The sequence below is a fragment of the Pavona decussata genome, unplaced genomic scaffold (genome assembly GCF_977016875.1).
Source record: "Pavona decussata unplaced genomic scaffold, jaPavDecu1.1 SCAFFOLD_272, whole genome shotgun sequence".
Taxonomy (NCBI): domain Eukaryota; kingdom Metazoa; phylum Cnidaria; class Anthozoa; order Scleractinia; family Agariciidae; genus Pavona; species Pavona decussata.
In genome coordinates this window covers 1,941,490-1,962,500 of record NW_028145674.1, presented here as the reverse complement: position 1 = coordinate 1,962,500, position 21,011 = coordinate 1,941,490, and the positions used below count along the sequence as shown (strand labels likewise).

Here is a 21,011-nt window from a genome sequence, read left to right as displayed (position 1 = left end):
AAGAGTCTTCTAACAATGTTCTTGTTCTCGTTTTCTGTATGACCGTGTAATAACAAGGGCAAACGCTTTATTATCGAATCTCTTTACTGTGGCCAATTTACCTTTAGTTATCAACTCTGTTGTTAAACCAAACATTCGTTTCTTCTCCCCACCGACGCAGCGCCACAGTTTCTTTACAAACCCCAGTCCTTTCTGTGGTGCGGTTTGTTATGCTGTGCGTAGATGATTATAAGTTTTGGATCTGTGGATTACGTTCTCTGAAGCGTAGTGATTCTTAATATCTGTTGTTTTCTTAACAGCTCAGCTCTGATGGTGAAGACATCAAGACTAACCATGAGATTTTTTCAGCTGCTTCTAAAAGTGGCCAATCACGTCGCATTATTGGCGCCCACTGTTAAACAACCACTGGACCAACAAGAAAAGGTAGGTTCCAGCGGTCAAACAAAAAAGGCGGCTTACAATTGATTTACAGACATTTTGGCTTTAAAGCGATGATACGGAGCAAATCAATCCCAGTCCTAACTAAAGTGCGCGGCACAAATAGTTATTAATAGGGAGCTTAAGCAACGACGACGGCGACGGCAACGACAACGCCGCAAAACAATAGGTTTAATGAGCAAAAGCAATCGCTCTGCACGTGCGTTTTCATTTTGCTACATTTCTTTGTCGTCCTCTGCAAAACAACAACGTGAAATGACCACATTCAAGGTCTTGTGGTGAACGTGAACGCACGGCGGTGAATTTTTCATTTTCTTTTTTAACTTGTACGCCACTCCTACCAATTTGGTTCCTGGTTAGTTCGCCATTCTTGTAAAAGTTGAGCGAGTTGAAATAATCGCGAAGTAACACAAATGAAATAAAGTGATATTTCTAGGTGACGTTTTCGTTGCCATTGCCGTCGTCGCTGCTTAAGCTCCCTATTGACTGAGCTGGCGTGCAGTGGTAAGGTTGCTTAGTAACGTGACGGTAACTTTCCTTTTCTTATTTTTAGAATCCTCTGGAGTTCGTTATACGCATGCGAACAAGCACATTGTTGGACCAAGTGAAGCGGAAATTATATGTCAAAACAGGCTTTAGAGGATGTGTTTGAATTCAGGCAGTTTTCCCAGCAGCCTGCAAACTGTTTTCCTGCTTTGGAGGTACAGTAAAACTTCAGATAAAACAATCCCCAGAAAGTCTCCTCATCAAATACACTCAAGTCTCATTTTCGTTAAAATCCCCGATGGTCGGTAAAGTCGTTAGTTCCAGACCACCTAAAATGTTGCGATATTTGATGACATTGTCCGAGTATTGGCGACGACTGGTAAAATACAGGCGTTATAGTCGTTGTGAACGTTTCTTGGAGACGTGCAAGAAAGTTCACAACGTTTAGAAAGTTTCAAAAGTTTGGAGGTTCGGTATCGACCTAAACGTAGCCCACTCCTCGTTGTTGTTATAAATGTTTTGCTAATAAACCATTACTGAGTTGCTTTGAACTTCATTACGAAAGTGAGGCTAAATGCAAAGCTTTTCGTTTTGTTTCCATGTGAAACTATGCACGAAGCCTCGCTTTCAAAACGAGGTTCAAAGCAACTCATCGATGACGTATTTGTTTTGTCACAGACAAGCGATGAAAGTGTTGACCTTGGCGAGAGCTCTCGGGACACCAAACCAAAAGGGAAACCAAGAGACCAACCAGAAGTTGGGACAAATTCTGCTAATCCACCGTCACTGAATCGGTAAGACACTACTGCTACAGAGCCTTTGTGTTAATGTTGTTGAAGGAAAGAAAAATGTCAAAAAACTCGAACTGCCAAGTGTCCTATATGCAATCGGTGAAGGTTTGAGCTATGTTAAATGGTTCACTTAGCTGATCGGAGCAACGAAAAACAAGCCGTCAAACCTCCAAAATATAAAAGACCATAATCAGGTGAAGGCCATCATTTGTGCCTCAATCCAATATAGAGAGTTTTAAATTGACTGTCATGTGTGTGAACTAAACTAAGTTGTAAACTAACAAGCTTTTTTATCAAAATGAACCATTGTCACATCACAGTGTGCTACACATGCATTCCTCTCGCTATATTCTTTAAGAAATATAGCCCTTCATTTTGGACAATGTGTTTTCTACCGTTTATGTTGTTTGTTAATTTATTGGCTTTGTTCGTGCGATCAAAAACGCGAAAATAATGATGAAGATCAACTTGAAATCGTTCGCTTAAACTTTTGGCTTAAGTGTGCATAATGTCGGACAAAACACATCAGAAAAATAAGGAGACTCAACAGAACAAGAATCCTGGTATGGGTTAGTATCCAGGCCGACTCGGTCGATTTCTGTGAAGTTACTAAAGCAGCAAAGAGTATTACTACTTCACCCTAGGTAACATGCTAGTCCATCACAAGATTGGTAATCAGTGTTTTGTTAGATTGTCCCAAAGTATTATCTGAACTCTAAGCTTCTCCATTTATCCCACAAGGAAGAGAAATATGTAGAGCGACTTTTTACTACGACTTTTCAGGTCATTGAAAACTGGCCGTGACATCACTGTTGAAAGAATTGGTAGTAGTACTGTTTTTATTGGCTCAACCTCCCGTGGAATTCGTCGGCAACATTTTCGGGAAAAGTCGGATCAACTCGGGTTTTCTTGGGAAATAGATCTTGCCAAGGCTGTCGTCGCGAATGGCGTTACTGAAAGGTGGGGAGATATTGAAGCGCTTTTACGTGGTCAAAAAAATCCGGTGTTATCTGGTCTGTCCTGTTTTACAGCTGGTTCAGAGAGGTCTGCGGTCGCTGAAGACAACGAGAGACAAGATTTGAAGTGTGCTAAGCGGTCAATCAATCAAAGAAATCAACTGCAAGCAGAAGACAAAAACTGTAGTTCATCAGCGTGGGAATGGAACAGGGAACACGCGGTTGAATTTCAAGCTTCATCCGTTGATGACAATTCGGTTATTTCTATGTCACTAGTTGTTGTAGAGGTTTTGGGAAAAGTGAGAAAGTGAATAAAACTGGGAAGAAAGTAAAACATTGTAGATATAAGAAAGAAAGAAATAAAGGGGGTGATGAAGAAACTCCGGTTTACTACTGGCGGGGGATGGGGTAATTATTTTAGGGAGGGGTATGAAGAAAAGTGCGGTACTTGCTGCACGGGTGTGTGATTGAAGGAACCGTGTTCAAACGCTATCCGTCAGACCATAAAAAATGCGTTCATGTTAAAGAGATCGGGGCTTAGATGGCTGTATCACTGAATCACCAAATTATTGTTTGAGTTATAACCGTGGTTTATGAGTTTTGTATTGTTTTTTCACTGTTGTTGTGCAAGCGGTATCCTGACAATCCTACAATCTGATTTGTTTCTTTACCGGGCAGAATTTTCCTAACTTTTGACCACCGTCACTGTTACAAAAAACAGGAGCTAGATTTAACGTTCTGCCTGACTATTAATCACCAATTTTCCAAATTTTGGAAGCAGAAACTTCGAAAAACTTTACTGTTATTCGTATTTGTTGATTGTAAACACAGGAACATATGCGCAAAATAAAATTATGAATTTCCCAGTTTAACTTCATTTTCATCCTTGCTCCAAGATGTGCGTTTGAGTACAAACCACTATGAAGCAGATGAATTTGACAGCTTTGAGCCCCTTCATTTAACCAGCACTCCAAAAGTTCCGGCAGTTGTACCAGTGAGTATGGAAAGTTTTCAAGAGTTGCAAGAGGAGTTCTGCCTGCTAAAAACGCAGGTAGAGATACTACACGATGAAGTGCGCCATTTAAAGAGGAAACTAAAGGTAAATTATAAATATTAATTGCATAAAATGTTAATATGTTTAAATGTTCAACAAATCTTTGTTAAATAGGATGCAGATGAAGTAACATTGATCTAGAAGCAATTAATAAAAGAACTATTTTTAGAATATTGAAGGTTTCTATACACTATCATTATCAAATAACAGGTTAAAATAAAATGTTTTTGGAGTTCTTAGTCAATCGTTTCATCCACTTTTTTGCAGTGTATTCATGTATCGCATGAATCAGTAAGCTATTTCCGAGTTGTCGTTTTACTAGTACCTGAACCTCCAGTTTCAGAACAAGTCATGCTACACAACCTTTCATGTGGAAATGAGTTTTGCTTTACGTAAAATTGTCTAGCAGATCAAATTCATTTCTATATGAAAGCTTGTCCACCGCGACTCGTTCTGAAACAAAGTTAAAAGGCAAGTCGGAAATGGCTTACAATTTATTATCGTGCCTGGATTTCTTAATTTATTATCGTTATCAACAGGCACAAGTTAATGCTGTGGGTCCCCCTGGTACATCTCACAGTGCTGCCCCAGGAGTTGACCATAGCCAGGGACAACATACCAGTGCAGGTTCAGAGTTGTACAATGGCTTCAGTAAGGTAAGCCAGTATATTTTTATCAGTTTATCAAGATTTTGTTTTTATTTTGCTGATCGAAAAATCTTCCAAATTAATACACTTGTATTTAAACTAACAAATGAAGGGAAAAAGTGAATCAGGGTCACTTAACTTTAAAGTAGGATTTATGCAGTCCACTGACAACTGACACCTTTGTCACTGAAAAGCTTTTTTTAAATTTAAGTAGTCACTGAAATCAAGTGGAGCGATCATTTTAGGCCAGACACACAATGATTCAAGCGACATTTGATTTTCAACTCATTTGAAGGGCAGATTGTTTAAACTAATATATGTCAAGGATTTTGGCCTGTTTCAACTGTTTTTATGTGCACAGTATTTTGAACTGGACCTATTATAAATCCTTCTAGCAACTGGACCTACAGACCTGACAGTACAGTCCATGATTTTACCTACTAGGGGACATTTGAGATTTTCTATCCAGTCCGGCAATTATATTGCCCCACTAACCATAGCTCGTTTATTTCTTTGTTCATAGCATGCTCTTGAAGGGATAGCAAAATGTTACTCAAAGCCTAGAGATGCCTTGAAGGCATTGCTAGGGAAACTGTTTACGGAGATGGAGCTTGCGTCCAGTTCAATCAAAGGAACAAAGTGCAACCTTCAAAAGGGGAAGGAGAGAGGCACTCTCAACCAAGAAAGTGTTGCCATTATCTACTGTAAGTAACTCATTAATCTTAAACCATCGATAACTTATTAATTATCCAGAGATGTGATTCTTTATTCATCGGCTGTATACGGATAAGGAACTCGGACAGCTGCTGATTAAATAACATAAGATCATTAGACATTTGAAAATGCATTTTTGCTGAAAAAATGTTTACTTTGTAATTCCAGGCATCATGAAAGAGCATTTCCAGGCTGACCAGGATGCAGTCAACCTAATGATCAGAGAGCAACAGAAACAATTCCGGAAAAAGCTGCTCTTATAAACTCAAGCAGAAAATTAATTGTTTTGTTTTCAAGTCAAATATTTTTGCAATCATGTTTATCCCGATTTTACAAACAGGAGTAATCAAAAAATAATGTCATATTTTCATTTTTTTTTTTATTAGGTATCCCTTTAAGTAAGCCTCTGTATTGTACACATAAGAATGAGAGTTATATTATTAAAATGATTTCCGATATTACTACTACTTTCAGTTTGTTTTGTAGTAATTGTGGAAGAAGAACATAGAATGCACGTCTACTGATAACGAAGTAACATAAATACCAGGGATTAAACAGCAAGACTGTTTGAGGACACTTTGATTTGACTAAGTGACGCTGTGACTGAGATCAATGACACTCCTGCGAATCGATGATTGACTTCCAAAAAAGCTTTCCTGGGAATTCCCTGCATTTCGTAAGAGATCTGAACAATTCTCAAGAATTTTTGTTAACTCCCTAGAAATCTTCAGAATTTGCTAGAACTCTTGTGAATTCTCGAGAATTAGTGACATTTTTTCAGTGCCCACATCGCTAAATTTGGTTCTTGCGAATTCTCGGGAAATCACGTGAATATCAAAGGAACTTTCTACCTCTTGCCGGATCCCGAGAAATCTTTGGAATTCCTGTGAATATATTGTGCAAATTAACGCGAAAGAATGCAACGCTTTTCCCGAGAATTCTCGGAATAAAATTTTCGGGAAATCTCAGTTTTTCTAGGGAAATCCCGAGATTTCTCTGCACTCTTTTGTACGGGACCCTTCTGACTCTAAATGCCGATACAAACAATACGAAATGAATGATCCCCTATATCTTCGGTTTGTCTGCCTAGAACAGGATGAAATTTTCCCTGAATATAAAACTCGACGTTTTCTTTTGCCTTAACGTATAATTTTGATCACGTGACACATAACGTGACCAAAAAATTAAAATTTCGTAAATCAGCGATACGGCGGCGAATTTTCTTTATATAGATAACTGAATAAGTGTTTCCGAAGCAGATTTAAAATATTGAACATTCTACGTTTGGAATGACTGTCCTCAAGTTTTTAAATTGGAGAAATTAACAATCAAAGGTTGAATTGTGGACTAAGAAATGACCTTTGTCCTGACAATTTTTTTCTGGAGAACAATGGACGATCATTCCAAACGTGAAGTGATGGAGATATATAATCTTTATTAGAAACGCGTTTTTGTTTGATTTTTTCTCTTAAAACCGTCGCCTTCCTGTCAAATCTTTGCTTTTTTCACAAAAACGATCACGTGGCATGTCACGTGATCTATAGCACTACTTATTATGCTTAGAAATTTTAAGAATGATAAGATATTTTTATCTGCCAAATTTCAGTTCATTGCCATTGAACTTTAAAGTTATCTCGAATAAACCATTTTTCCTCTTAAAAGCCCTTGACCCAGGCCTTAAACTGCCTGAGCTATTATCTTTTTAAATAAAGTTTATGTTTAAGAGTACCAACAAGCGACAGCTTCTAACAAGGCTTCTGTTTCTGGCTATCATTACCACGTCCCTTTTCAGATAAGTCAGGGGTAGGTCATTTAACCTTCTAACTCATGCAGCCCTGAAATAAAAGACCAATTCTCTCATCTTGTCCCCATACTTTTCTTATAAAAGTACAGTGGAAACGTTATTAATATATCAAGAAAATTCACCTTGGGTGATCAAATCCTTAATTCTCAGGGGTCGAATAAGCGTTGATATAACAGGGAGAAATTTGACGCTGATCAATGTTAGGGCTTAAAGGGTCAATACCTGGATGACGCAAATGAAGAGGGCTCTCCTCAGGAGATTGGTGACTTCTTGTATGTAGAGCACGACCGAAGAAACTATTTTCTAAACGTGACCTACACAGCTTCGACAAATTCAAATTGGCAGTCTAGTTTTCTGCCTAATGTTCATCCTAATACTGTACACTCTCGTTTTTGTGATAATTTCCATCGTCATACTCTACACTCTAATTTAGGCCTAAATTTCATCCTAATACTATACGCTAGGGGCTGGGAGGGTGGAAAGGGGTCCCGGTGGAGTACACTAGGGCCACCAGGTGTGCTTCATAAATGCTGTAGGCTGTCGCATGTCCTCGTCAACCCTGGTACGTAATGCAGCCCCACTGCAGCTGAGTGACAACAGCATAAGGCGAGTATCCGGCGCCTTTATAAATAACGGGATATAGTGGCTAAGGGAAAGCTATTCTAACAGAAAACCCTGGCCTTCCAGGTTGGGGGTTGGGCATTGGACCAATCCCCCCATCCCGTAAAAAAATTGTTGATTACGAAAACCGAAGATTCTTCAAACAAGCGATGTTATATCAGGAGCAACACAACTAATTGCCTGGTTCCAGATGATAACTTTATCACTTCGGAAGATAGGCTGATGATGAGAGCAGCTGAAACCTACAAGGAAACCTGTTCACTGAGAAGGTCGTTGGCTTCTCCCAAGTCTATCATAAAGATAGGGACATGAAACGTCAGAACGATGTACAGAATAGGGAAAAACCGCAATTGTGGCAAGGGAGATAAGGAGGTATTGTATAGATGTACTGGGCATCAGCGAGCGCAGATGGGCTGGTTTTGGGCGAATGCGTACACAAACAATTGAAACTCTGCTGTACTGAGGAAGAGAAGATGATGCACACCTGTGTGGTGTAGCCATGATTTTGAGTAAGAAAGAGGCTAGCTGTTTAATCTCTTGGTCACCAGTGAATGACTGCACCAGCACAGCAAGATTCAACTCGCGCTATATCGGAACCACCATTGTTCAAGTGTATGCCCCATTAAATGATGCTGACGAAGAGACAAAGGATATCTTATATGAGCAGGTGCGAGACGTCATTGACAAATCCCGAAACATGATATAGTGCTCTTGATAGGGGACTGGAATGCAAAAGTAGGGGACCAGCAAGGTGGTGAAGAAGGAGTGGTAGGCCATCACGAACTGCCTGAAGAATAGTCAGAGAAAGGGGATACCTTTGTCGAGTAATGTGCCAACAACAACATGGTCATCACAACAACCTTGTTCCCCCATAAAGTTATCCACAAGTACACATAGGTATCACCAGACACCCAAACCAGAAACCAGATCGATCATGTTGCTGTCTGTAGAAAGTTTACAAGACCAGTTTTAGACACTCGCGCATTCCGGGGGGCTGATGTCAAAAGCGACCACCACCTAGTCATTGCAAAGGTTCATTTGCGGCTGTGTAGACCAGGGAAGAAAGTGAGCATAACAAAGAGGTACAACTCCAACACGACTAAGCTCTGAGTGCCTAGAGTGGCACAGAAATTTAAGATCGAGTCTCGAAACAGATTTAACTGCTTAGGAGATGGCGAATTGAGCAACAGTGCTGATGATACCCAAGATGCGGAAAAAGATTGGGAGAAGATCAAGAAGACATACCAAGACACAGCTGAAGAGGTGCTTGGGTTCCAATCAAGATCAAGCAAACCATGGATCAGTTCTGGAAGCTAGAGTAAAATCGATGAGAGAAGAGAATTAAAAAGGAAAATGGATTCCACCTGGTCCGAAAGGATTAAAGAAAGGCCCAGATATGCTTACTCAGTTAAAGACAAGGAGGTGAAGGAAAAACGCAAAAAAAGACAAGAATGATTGGGCAGAGAAGATTGCCGAGGGAGCACAGAAAGTCGCAGAACAGGGTAATCTTAAAACAGTCTACAATGCCACCAAAAAACTGTCAAACAAGAAGGGAAGGACGATGGACATGGTAAAGAACAAAGATGGAGTGCTGCTGACTAACCAAGATGAAATTCAGAAACGCTGGAAGGAGCATTTCCCTGAAGTTTTGAATCGCCCAGCACCTGAAGACGCGGGAGATTTTGATGGGGATTATGGGATGCCTGACCCTGACAGCGCTGTTGACGCACCAACAAGGGTATAAATCTATGCAGCAGAAACGTACAGCTCGATAGAATGTGCTCGTATTTGGGAAGCTGAATGGGGTGGGAAAGTATTCTTTAGCCATGGCACAACACATAGCAAGGGCGTCATGACACTTATTAATCCAACTTTAGATTTCAAAGTGGAAAAAGCATTTGTGATAAACATGGCAGATTTTTAATTCTAGATGAAGCCTTTGACGACACTCACTTCATTCTCGCAAACATTTACGCCCCGAACGATGCAAAGCAGCAAATAGTGTTCCTTAAAGATCTTCAAAAGCATCTTGGCGAATTCACGCAAGAAAATATGATAATCGTTGGCGATTTAAACTGTGCCCTGACGAACAGGGATAAAAAAGGTGGAAACCCAATTTCAAGAAAAGTCCTCGTAATTAAGGAAATCGAACAGCTCGCCAACCTTTTAGATTTAACAGACATTTGGCGTGACCGTAACCCCGTTGAAGAGAGATTTACTTGGAGAAACAAATCCTCCAAAATTCAGTGCCGCTTAGATTACTTTCTCATTTCGAAAACACTCATTAACGAAGTGCTTACATGTGAACGCTCCCAAAACTGACCACTCTATTATCAAGTTACACCTTAAATCTGAAAGTTCAAGGCAGCACAAAGGTCCTGGCTCAGTTTTGGAAGTTCAACAATTCCTTACTTGAGGATGAGAAATACACCAACAAACGCCGCGAAAGTATAACCCTTTTTAAAAACAAGTACTCCGATGTTGTCGATTTGAGCTTGAGGTGGGACCTACTGAAAATGGAGATTCGTGGTTTCACAGTGAAATATTCTAAAATCAAGGCCAAAAAGAGGAAATCGGAAGAGCTTATACTTCAATGTAAAGTTAACGAACTAATACAGAAATCTGAAAGAAATCCCGGAGATAAACTTCTCTTAAACGAACTTTATGCGACAAAATCGCGCCTACAGACAATAATGCGACAAAAGACAAAAGGAGCTATCATTAGAAGTAAGGCACTTTGGCATGAACAAGGTGAACGAAATACAAGATACTTTTATAATCTAGAAAAGCGAAATCTAAATAGAAAAACGGTTACTAAATTAAAAGTTGGTAGTAATAAATACACTTCCGATCAGTTCGAAATATTAGAGGAAGAAAAACGCTTTTATGAAACACTCTACAGATCTAAAAGCACTGATGTTTCGCCTGAATCCACTTTTTTCAAACCTGATAACATATCTCCGTTAAAAGAAGAGGAACAACAGCAGTGTGAAGGTCTTGTCTCAGAGAACGAATAATTAAACGCTTTGAAAAAATTCAAAAATGCCAAATCTTTTGGTATCGATGGTTTCTCAGCAGAGTTTTATAAATTTTTTTGGCCCGAGCTCGGTAATGAAATGGTTTCTAGTTTTAATCATGCTTTTCGGACTGGTATTCTTTCTGTTAGTCAAAGACGAGGAATCATATCGTTAATTCCCAAAAAGAATAAAGATAAAACTATGCTGGAAAACTTGAGGCCAATTTCTCTGCTCAATACAGACTACAAAATTTTGACGAAAACTATGGCAAAAAGGCTGGAAAAGGTGCTCCCAAAAATTATAAACCCTGATCAAACTGGCTACGTTAAAGGCCGCTTCATTGGCGAAAATGTTAGATTAATACATGATGTCATGTTTTTTACTGAATACGCAAAAAAGCCCGGAATTGCCTTATTCCTCGACTTTCGAAAAGCATTCGACACAATTGAATGGGCGCACTTAAAAACTGCTCTACAAATGTTTAATTTTGACCCTGATATGTTAAGTTGGTTTCAAATAATATACAATCAAGTATCCAGTTGCGTCTTACGTAACGGTCATGCATCCGAATTCTTTCTTCTCGGACGAAGGTTAGGCAAGGTTGCCCCTTGTCAGGCCTTCTTTTCGTTATCGGAATTGAACTTTTTGCCCGAGTATCAAAGGCATTAACGTAGGCCAAAAAGAAATTAAAATTACACAGTATGCGGATGATACAACGGTCCTAGTACGTGACTGCGACTCAGTGCTAAGATTATTAGAACTTCTAGAAGAGTTTAAACGTGTAAGTGGCTTAGAAATTAATACAAGCAAAACCGAAGCTATGTGGCTAGGCCGCAAAGAAAAACCCTTCGGCTTCAAGTGGCCAGATGATCCTGTTCTCGCCCTCGGAATATACTTTACTTACGATTCCGAACGCGCTAGGATGCTTAATCTGGAGGAAAAGATAGATAAATTGGAAAAAACCCTCAGTTGCTGGAAGCGAAGAAATCTTACTCTTATGGGAAAAATTAACATTGTAAAAACCTTAGGTTTGTCTAAACTAATTAACAGCGCCTCTGTATTAACGATGTCAAGACGTACTGTAGAGAGAATCAACAGAATCATTTTCAACTTTATTTGGGACGGCAAACCCGCCAAAATAAAAAAAGACAACTATTATTGCCGAAAGGAAGTATGGCGGTTTAAAAATGATTGACTTTGAACTTATGGAGAAGTCACTTAAAATAGCCTGGATTAAAAAATTTGCAGAAAATAACCACGCCGCATGGAAAATAATTCCTGAGCACACATTGAGCGAACATGGTGGAATCAGTCTATTCACCCAATGCCAGTATGATATGACATTTTTTGACCTACAAAATCTACCTGATTTTTACAGGACAATTCTGAATTACTGGCAAAATTTCAAGCTCTTAACCGATAATGACAAAGCAGCACAGAACCAAATAATCTGGAACAATAGTAACATTCTCGTGGATGGAAAACCAATCCTGTATAACTCCTGGCTCATTAACGGTATAATGTACATCAAAGACTTACTCGCCGAAGACAAAAATTTTCTCTCTCTGGCTGATCTAAAAGCAAAATTCAACTTAAATGTACCTTTTACCACCTATTACGGCGTATTAAATGCTATCCCAGCAAACTGGAAGAAAAGCATCCAAAATACAGATGTCCAGAGAGGACTCCCATATGAGGAAGAACTATTCGCCCGACTTCCATCAACAAAAACAGCTTATTCGATAATACTGAGTAATAGCTACTCAATACCAACGGCAGAGAACAAGATTTTAAATTACGGCTTCACAAAAGACAACATCCAAAATGTCTATATGCTTCCATTCCAAGTTTTGAAAGAACCAAAATTAATTTCCTTTCAATTTAAAATTATTCATAACATTTTACCGACGCAATCCAACTTGTTCCGTGCCGGGATAAAAGACACTGACATATGCCCCCTATGCAATTCCGAATGCCAGTCTTTAAGCCACATGCTGTTTACATGTCATGTATCCTCGACTTTTTGGAATCCGTTTAGACTCTGGTGGCGAGAAAACTTTCAAGAAAAGATGACTTTATCCGAGAGCGTGATCTATTATGGCTGGTATAAAAAATCAAAAACCTGGCTTGTCCTCAACTACTCTCTCATTATTGCTAAATACCACATTTTCACCACAAGTGTATGCAATGGCAACTTAGACTTTGAAGGTTTTCTTTTACGTCTGAAAAACAAACTAACTATTCTGCGTACAATTGCTGCGAAAAATAACAACTTAAAGAAATTTATGGAAACGTAGGCCCCTGTGCTATAAGACTACCAGGAAATGTGTACTTTTGTCCGTTTTCACGCTTTTTTAATTGTGTTTTGTTCGTCGTTAGAATCTAATAAGTGTTATGAGCATTGTGCAAACTCCAGTTTTTGTATTGTTAATAGTAAACTGTTTGTATGTAGCTTTTTTCTTTTCGTAGTAGTAGCACAATTTAAGTTTAGTTATTGTAAGTTATGTTTTGTTTGGAATAAACTTGCATTAAAAAAAATAATAAAATAAATAAATAAATAAATAAATAAATCTATGCAGCACTCAAAGATATGAACAATGGAACAGCTGGGGGAGTTGATAGCCTGACCATCGAGATTCTAAAAGCAGACTTGGAAACTTCTTTGGATGTCTTACATTATTTCTTGCGTAAGGTGTGGGAGCAGGAGCCACTTCCCGAGTATTGAAGACGTGGGTTGATAGTGAAACTTTCTAAGAAAGGCGATCTAGCGGAATGCGGCAATTGGAGGGGCATAACACTAATGGCAGTAGCAGCAAAAGTTCTGAGCAGAATCGCCATCACACGCATAGGGGACGGAGTCAACATAAGGCTGCGTCAAAAACAGGCAGTCTTTAGGAAGGGTCGTGGTACAGTAGAGCAAATATTTATACTGCGCAGTATCATCGAGCAGTCTATTGAATGGAACTCCAACCTTTATGTATGCTTTGTCAACGAGAAAGCGTTTGACAGAGTAGATCGTGCCACATTCTGGAGGATCATGAGGGGCTACGGCATTCCTGCATGAGAAGATTGTCAGCGTGGTAAAAGCTATGTACAATGGAAGTGAGTACGCTTTACCTCTGAGAAACTAAAAACAGCGAGCGCCAAATGAAGTGTAAACATAGTCACGTGGTCATCTCTACCACCAAAACAAAGACAGTAAATTATTCCCCTTACGATTTCAAGTCGTAAATCATTGCTTGCTAATGTTTTATCGCCACATTTATCATGTTGCCCAGCTATAAAGAACTGTAGATTTTTAATTTCGTCCACTGATACTAGTAACTTGGTTAAATCATACAACACCCTGAAGCTCTGACGCACCACATTTCTCAACGGCTGAAATCATCCCTTACTTTCCAGAAAATTATCACCGCCACTCGGGAACACCAGTTTCTTACGTGACATATCAAAAATATTACCCGCGAAGTTTATGAATATTACTACGTGCCCGTACCATTTAACAGAACGAAAACGAAAACGAAAAAACGAAAACGTTCGCGATCCCTCGACAGATACACGAGAGAAAGGGCGCGACTCGCCCAATACGTAGCGCACGCGCAGTAGACCCCTCTTTGCCATTTGAGACTTAAGAAGAAATCCTATATTTTACCTTGGGCTCCACCCAAGTAATAAAATTTCATTCATCAGTCCCGGGAGGCAGCGCAAAATTTCTAAATGACAGCGGTTAACGGCTGAAGTGTTAAACACTCATGATGAAGGACATGGCGATGTATGCAGAAGAAGAAGTGGAAACTTTAAGAAAAGACACTGGATAACAGAACTGACAACAAGTGTCGAGAGGATTCAGCTTTTTGCTTGAGACAACTCTGCTCGAGTAGTCGACTCCCATGTTTCCCATTGCTAGTAATCCGGAATTGGGAATTTTCTTACACATTTCATTACTAATTGATTACACTAAGTTTATTACAAGGTGATCTGTACAATGTATATATTGATAATATTGAGTGCCTTACGACATATTAACAGAAAGTCATTCCCTGTAAAGACTCTTTGTACACCATTGATGCTCTGCGGTCGTGCACTTTCGGTTAGTGATATATTATAATTTTCAAGAGGAAAAAAACTTTAATAAAAACGACTCTTGTCTAAGATCCATTGATCTCTTTGCTTACATAATGTCGCTTTGATAACAGGTAAGTGAATATTGTTTCGTTGACATCTACTCGTTCATGGTGCATCGAATTGCTTGCTTATATTTATCTTTTTGTCTTATACGAATACGACTGAGGGTGCACGCGGGTATGGCAGATATCTTTGATGAAGCTAATACCTGCGTCTAGAAAGCTAACTATGGTAAATGTTCTTTCGGCCAGTCTAAAATATACGGGATTACAGTTTGAATATCGAACTAAAATTACGAATTAATGTGTCACGCATATTCTTGTAACATGGCCCTGATCCGGACACTGACGGCCAGCGTGGCAGCGAAAACGAAATTATCATGAACCTTCAATCTGCTTCGAATGCAAAGAGGTAGGGGAGGATTTTACTTTACAAATTTAAAAGAGAGAGAGAAAATGAAGCAATAACTTGTTTCCCTTTGCAGATTAAAGCGATATTGCATTACAGCTTTTTACGCAACGAGATTACGCATAAAATTTAAAGGGGAAGTATCACGAAAATTTGATGTCATTTCAAAACCAAAAAACGTTTGTCTGACAACAGAAGCAAAAAATAATTGTCTAGTTTTGTTGTAAATTATCACTCCAGCACAATAAAACTGTCAATTAGTGCCTCTGGCCAGAGACAGAGTAGGCCGGTATGGATTGAAACTTGAAAAATGTTAGGCTAATGTTTTTCAAGTTGTCCCACTTTTGTTTCCAAAATGCGCTAGAACAGAGTACGAATTGTTCCTGTCAAGGATTGAGTTGATTTCTCTGCTCTCGTTGTTCTAGAATTATTTTGTAGCAAAGCGAAGGTCTTATTTCACCATTGTTAACAAAAAAGGTCAAAAACCCTATGATACTGCCCCTTTAACTGGCGTTACGTAAAGGAAGTTTGGCTGGAAGCGCTGCCATCTGCAAAAAAATTGTTTTGAGCAACAAAATGACTGAAAAACCTGACGAAGAAACAAATTCTCAGTCGTCTCAGCTCGATGAAGAGGACTTACAGAAACTCGTGGGCGATGGTGGAAATAATGCCTGTAGCAGCTCTATGGCCGGCGGCGAAGAGACGGCGAGGTGAATGTAAATTTGTCTTCGTCGAATACTGATTAATTTAAAACTTGCAAGTGACTATTTCTTCGCGGTTTCATAATTTTGTTATTTTTCTTTTGAGAACTTTAATAGAAGCAAAGATTCTATTGACAAATTTTGCAGCGTTCTTCCAAAATTTTAAGCTTATGCGACAATGAAAGCTTTTGCATTTTGTACAATAAAATAAATTTAACGTGGACGTGACGCCGGTAGCGTTCAAGATATAACTATAAATATCGCTTACTGTACTGTCTTTGGTTCCTGTTTTGAATGTCCGTTCAAATTATTATAATAGTAATAGAGTTGATTTTCTTTGGCGTAAATATGTTTTTGACCCTTCTCAGAACTCATTTTACGGCGAGGGCTAAAAGAGGGCTATTTAAAGTTGTGGCAATAATTCCGTCAGACTAAATATTTTCAGGGGAAAAAAACAGTTCATTTTGCTGAAGGACTGTTCTGAAGGCCTAAATCGACTCAGAAATTCGGATTTAATTGTGAAGAAAAACTAGCGTTTTCTTTGGTGTTAAGTCACCTAAAACTGTTTTCAAGGGGTGAAAATGACGTTAAGAGAGCGAAATAAAGCCAGCCACAATTTTCGGAAAGCCATCAGCATATCGTAATTTCGGGGATTAATCATAAGAGTTACATGTTCCCTAAAAGTTTCCGCGATTACAAAATTCAGCTGATATATCTGAACAGATCAAACTGTATCAGCGTACGCAAATATCCCTTTTAAAGACTTGGAAATAAGAACATGTCCCTTGAAGCATTTTCTTAAATATTCTTGTTTGGCGTCCCCAACCGTTATTGAGTCAAATGAAACACATTGTTTTTCAACCAACACGGATCACAAGGCACTTTCAAACTGGGCAGCGGCAGTTGTTAGCCCAATCTGGCTGATTCTGTTGTTGTTGCCCGTATTAACGTTGGCTGGTTTCTCTCCGTTTTCATCCGTACCTGTGAACCTCGAGGAACGCCATGACCATGCTCTACTGTGTCCGAACTCCTTGAAAATGTTCTTCCTTTCTCTCAGGCTAATAAGGATTGCCTTAAATGCCTCTTTGAACTCTTTACTGGTGATATAATACACAAGTGGATTGGCAGAGGAGTTAATGATCACGAAAAGCCCAATCTGGCCAAGTACCAAGTGGAAGTATTGGCTGCCGGCAAAGCTTGGATCAATGAGCATCCACAAGCGGAGAGCGTTCAAGGGAAACATTGACACAGCGAAAAGAATAACAAGAGGTGTGAGGATGCGCTTTGTTTTGTTACTTTTTTTCCAGATTCTCTTGGCTCGAGCACGATTTGTTGATGGTGGCTTTTTTGTGTGGTCGTAATTATCGTCAAGTGCCATTGAGTCACGAAATACAGCACTGGTACACACTCGCTCCTTGATCCTCAAATACGTGAATGCGATAACAGCCAGAGGAAGGACATACCAGACAACGATGAGAGCTACAGAATATGTGTAAAGCATCACTGACCTTCCAGACGATGTAGGCCAATTTACAAAACAGATACGAGAAGTCGAATCGTAAACCATGAGAGGGTACAAAGGAACAGAGGAAACCAGGAAGGATGCTGTCCACACAGCCATGATCGCCAACGTAGTCCTTAACCGAGATCTCTTCCAGAACTGGTAGCGGTTAGCGCCAACAATATTTCTGTATCTCTCGATGGCAATCGCTGTTATCGACCAAATGGAGGAACCAAAGAATGTTTCCTCGGTGGGTATCATGTACAAACAAGCTGCTTTCCCCAGCAACCAGCGAGTTGGGCTGACGTATTTGGCCACCGATACCGGGTAGATAAACGCCAGCACTCCTATATCTGCGATGGCCAAACTCAACAAATAATAATTCATTGAGGTCTTCCTAAGACGTTTAAGAACCACAAGACAGACTAATAGGTTCCCAATGACGCCCAAGAATGCGATCGTCGACCACAATGTGATTTGGAAAATTTTTACCGCAAAAGGTTCTTGAAAGTACGTTGGAGCCTGCGTCCCATTCTCAATCCAGGCGGTCACTGAAGACGTGTTTAGTGTTTCGTTCATGGCTCTTGTTCTCTGAGTCATCTGAAAAGGAAACTATGCTTTAGGTCTCATCGATCCAACAATATCTTATATAAAAATATACACAGTCTCTTAACAACAGTAAATGAGTTACTGGTCAGCAACAGTTCAGCTGATATTACTCCCGGAGAAACTGATAGAGCGCAGAATCAAACTTCAACGTATCAAGAAATGGTCTATTGTTCCGGCTCAACTTTGGGTATTGTGCCGTTAGACAATAGTCCTTTTGTCCTTGGTAGCGGTGAGGGACTTTGGTCGAAGCTAAGCGGAAAAGCTCACGACTGATCGGTAAATTGTCGGCGTGACAATTTAGCTGTATTGAGGGAGTGGGCAGAGTAAATTTGCACTCGTCAGGTCAATTGTCACTGGTTTAAACCTCAAGGAGAATTGACCACCGGTGCGCGCATACGCGCATCGGACTGATTAGAAAGTCGAGAGTTAAACAACAACAACATATAATGTCCGCATGTGTCTCTTTAAGATCGACCACCTCTCTCTTAATAAAATGCCTGGTATTACTCGAAGCACTAAAACATTTATATTTTATTGCGCGTAATCGAAAGCTGAGTGGCGATCAGGTGAACAATGCCAGGTGTATGACTTTGAGGCGCTCAGCTGTGCTAATGGGTCTGTGTATCAATCATCGAAGTGGAATTTGGACATTTCTCCTTCTTAAAACAAGCCTTATGCTAGCTGATTACCTTTGATGATTAAGAATATTCTGATCAAGCATTTTTCCTTGTTTTCACTGAAGCGCTTGCAGTATGATGAGCTTGCGGTCCTTATGAAAAAAATTACAGGTCTTGCGCGTGTTAATCGCTCTCCCAAAAACTGTCATAGTTCTAACAGTCTTTGTAAAGGTATACTGTTCAAAACATTTTTTTCTAGTTTTCGCCGAGCGTACTGATTATGACTTTTCAGTTTGTTTTCAGTCGAGCGCGCGGCGCTTCATAAAGGAGGTGTGATTTTTCTTCTTTCAATCAAATCACTGAGTAAGACCCGGTTCAGACGCCGAACTTTTCATGAGCCGAACCTAATACCGCGAATTAAGTACATAAAAAGTTCGGCGTCTGAATCAGTTGAGAACGGCTGTTTCAATTCGGAACGGCTTAGCCGTTCTTCCCGCCTGACTCAGCCTGCGCAACTTTGTAGATATCGACTAAGGTGTGACTTTTTTCCATGAGAATATGTCGAATACTTAAGGTCCTGCTCGCGAGTAAATCGGTCTGCAACGACTTTCAAAGTTTTAATAAACCGAATTCTTAGAGTCATTGGAAAAGAAATACTGTTCAGAACATTATTTTTAGTTTTCGTAGAGCCGACGCTACTTTATAGATATCAATCAAGCGCGCAGCACTCAACGAAGGTGTGTTTTTTTTCCCCATCAATAGAATAATAGGTCTTGCGAGTGAATAATTCTCTTTCCAAAGTTTTTCATAGTTTTATTGTTCAAAAATTTACTCTGGTTTTCGCAGAACGCGCGCAACGCTTGAGTAAAACTAAAATCTCTTGAGAGGGCATTGAGCAATTGATTTCACAATTGGACTTATCAGTAGCTATTACAAAGTCACTAATACGATTTTTTTTCTGCACACTAAAAGCGGTACTAAATCTGATTTATGTAGCGCGACATTTGAATGAGCTAGAGCGGCGGAGTGATGATTGAAAAACCCGCTGAGCGTAAAGCAAAAATATAAGCGCCCCCAATAACATAGCGCCTCCAATTTTCATGTGACATTGTCCGCTCCCGAATGTTTTCTTGCCGGACAATGTTCGTACTGGGGAAAGAGGTGCGAGGCTCACAGCGCTTCCAGGCATTAATCGCTGAACAAATGCATGCTTTCACCTCCAGTGCACTTGCCACGCGTAGTGCGCCTTTAGATAAAGCGGTTGAACTGTTCTTTTGCCAGCAAACACTGGCAATATCACACTTGTAGCCTACACGGCAGCTTTTACTTTTGAGTACAACCCTCGCCCTACCAGCCATCCCACGGTAGCTATTTGCACCGAAATAATTATACCAGTACCACCTCCCCCGGGGAGAATTTGTCTTCCGATCGTTCAAATTTCCCGCTCGTATGGTAATCGGAAAATTTTGAAAAATCGCGCGAGTATTTAGAAGCTGTTGTCGCCATTGTTCCCGCCATTGTTTCTAAAGGCCATATAGGGCCAATTTTAGGTTGTATAACAAAGCCTATTGTTATCAAAGTTGATCCGCTTTTCTTGATACGACGAATCGATTGTTGCACCCCAACGAATTGAACACAATAGCGTTACTGAGTTCGACTAGAGTCGGCAACAGTTTCAAACGTTTGACATCAAAGTACAATGCAATAGGAAGTTATCCTAGAAAGGACACCGCAATGAGAAAGATCAGATTAATTTTACCTCAGTTGCGGCAGAGGAACTAGCCGGCCTTATCCTCAAAATTCGAGGGAAAAACGGACCCACTCACCCATTGCTGCTTTTCTGGTTAGAATTTCAACTTCTTTTGACGTTCGGGCGAAACCTTCTTTAGCGGAAATAGTCTCGACATGAAGCTCTTTAGAGCGACTAAAAAAAGTAATGAATATTAACGGCAAACATAACCTTGAGGGGCATAGACACGATAAAAAAAGTAGATTGGTTTCTCTGCACGTGTCCCAAATAATAACCTGCGATTGTTTGCCCTTCAGCGTTAAACGAAATTTAGTATTAGTCTTGCAAACCACATTTTCGTGAGATAAGCTGCACAACTTTGAAATTAGGGTCAACAAATGGCTCTTTGTGGCTTTACTATAGCATCTCTGGGTGAAAACATAATTCATGGATACTTTATGGATACTTTGTAGTTTCAGTGATCGCCACTTTCCAGCTGTGCGATGCGACAACAGAAAGGTGAATGAAACATTCCAGAGTTTAAAAAAGCTATTTTCTCTTACGAAATCATGCAGGTATATTAAAAATCCTTTGTTTCTAAGCCATAAACCGTGAACAAAGTTCAAACGTATATTTTATTTCACTTTGCGCCTAACAAAGAGGAAAACTACAGTTATATTGATTCTCTTTGCCGTTTAAACGTATAGAGAGACGTTTAAAAATTAATGCTTAGACACTGAAAGTTGTTTGGGGTCACTACAAAATAGGCCAGTGAATCTGCAAACAATTTTCC

General features: G+C 39.7%; 4 protein-coding genes across 17 annotated transcripts in view; 2 read left to right on the top strand and 2 right to left on the bottom strand.

Moving 5' to 3' along the window:
* The window catches only part of LOC146455677 (adenosine receptor A3-like), a 255,846-nt gene that overhangs the window by 65,806 nt on the left and 169,029 nt on the right, over window positions 1-21,011 (bottom strand). The gene's annotated exons all lie outside the window — the stretch shown is intronic.
* LOC146455678 (CAAX prenyl protease 1 homolog) overlaps window positions 1-21,011 on the top strand; it is a 276,576-nt gene that overhangs the window by 110,799 nt on the left and 144,766 nt on the right. The window lies entirely within an intron of this gene.
* Window positions 3,455-5,552, top strand: LOC146455685 (uncharacterized). The gene is made up of 4 exons (XM_085094003.1): window positions 3,455-3,770; window positions 4,265-4,381; window positions 4,896-5,076; window positions 5,255-5,552. Exons 1-4 carry the CDS (start codon window positions 3,672-3,674, stop codon window positions 5,347-5,349), a joined length of 492 nt encoding a protein of 163 aa, XP_084950129.1. The 5' UTR covers window positions 3,455-3,671; the 3' UTR covers window positions 5,350-5,552.
* Window positions 14,474-21,011, bottom strand: part of LOC146455683 (galanin receptor type 1-like) — a 36,650-nt gene continuing 30,112 nt past the window's right edge. For all 5 annotated transcript variants that reach the window (XM_085094043.1, XM_085094045.1, XM_085094047.1 and 2 more), the window contains one exon: window positions 14,474-17,863. In XM_085094043.1, the coding sequence (XP_084950169.1) occupies window positions 16,634-17,863 (1,230 nt within the window). In that variant the 3' untranslated portion in view covers window positions 14,474-16,633. The remainder of the gene's footprint in view (window positions 17,864-21,011) is intronic.

What these genes read in the sequence shown, in the direction of transcription:
- LOC146455685 (XM_085094003.1), top strand. Translation starts at nt 3,672, where the DNA reads ATGGAAAGTTTTCAAGAGTTGCAAGAGGAGTTCTGCCTGCTAAAAACG. An exon ending in ATTTAAAGAGGAAACTAAAG is followed by an intron (nt 3,771 to 4,264) that starts GTAAATTATAAA and finishes CGTTATCAACAG; the next exon opens with GCACAAGTTAATGCTGTGGG. An exon ending in TGTACAATGGCTTCAGTAAG is followed by an intron (nt 4,382 to 4,895) that starts GTAAGCCAGTAT and finishes CTTTGTTCATAG; the next exon opens with CATGCTCTTGAAGGGATAGC.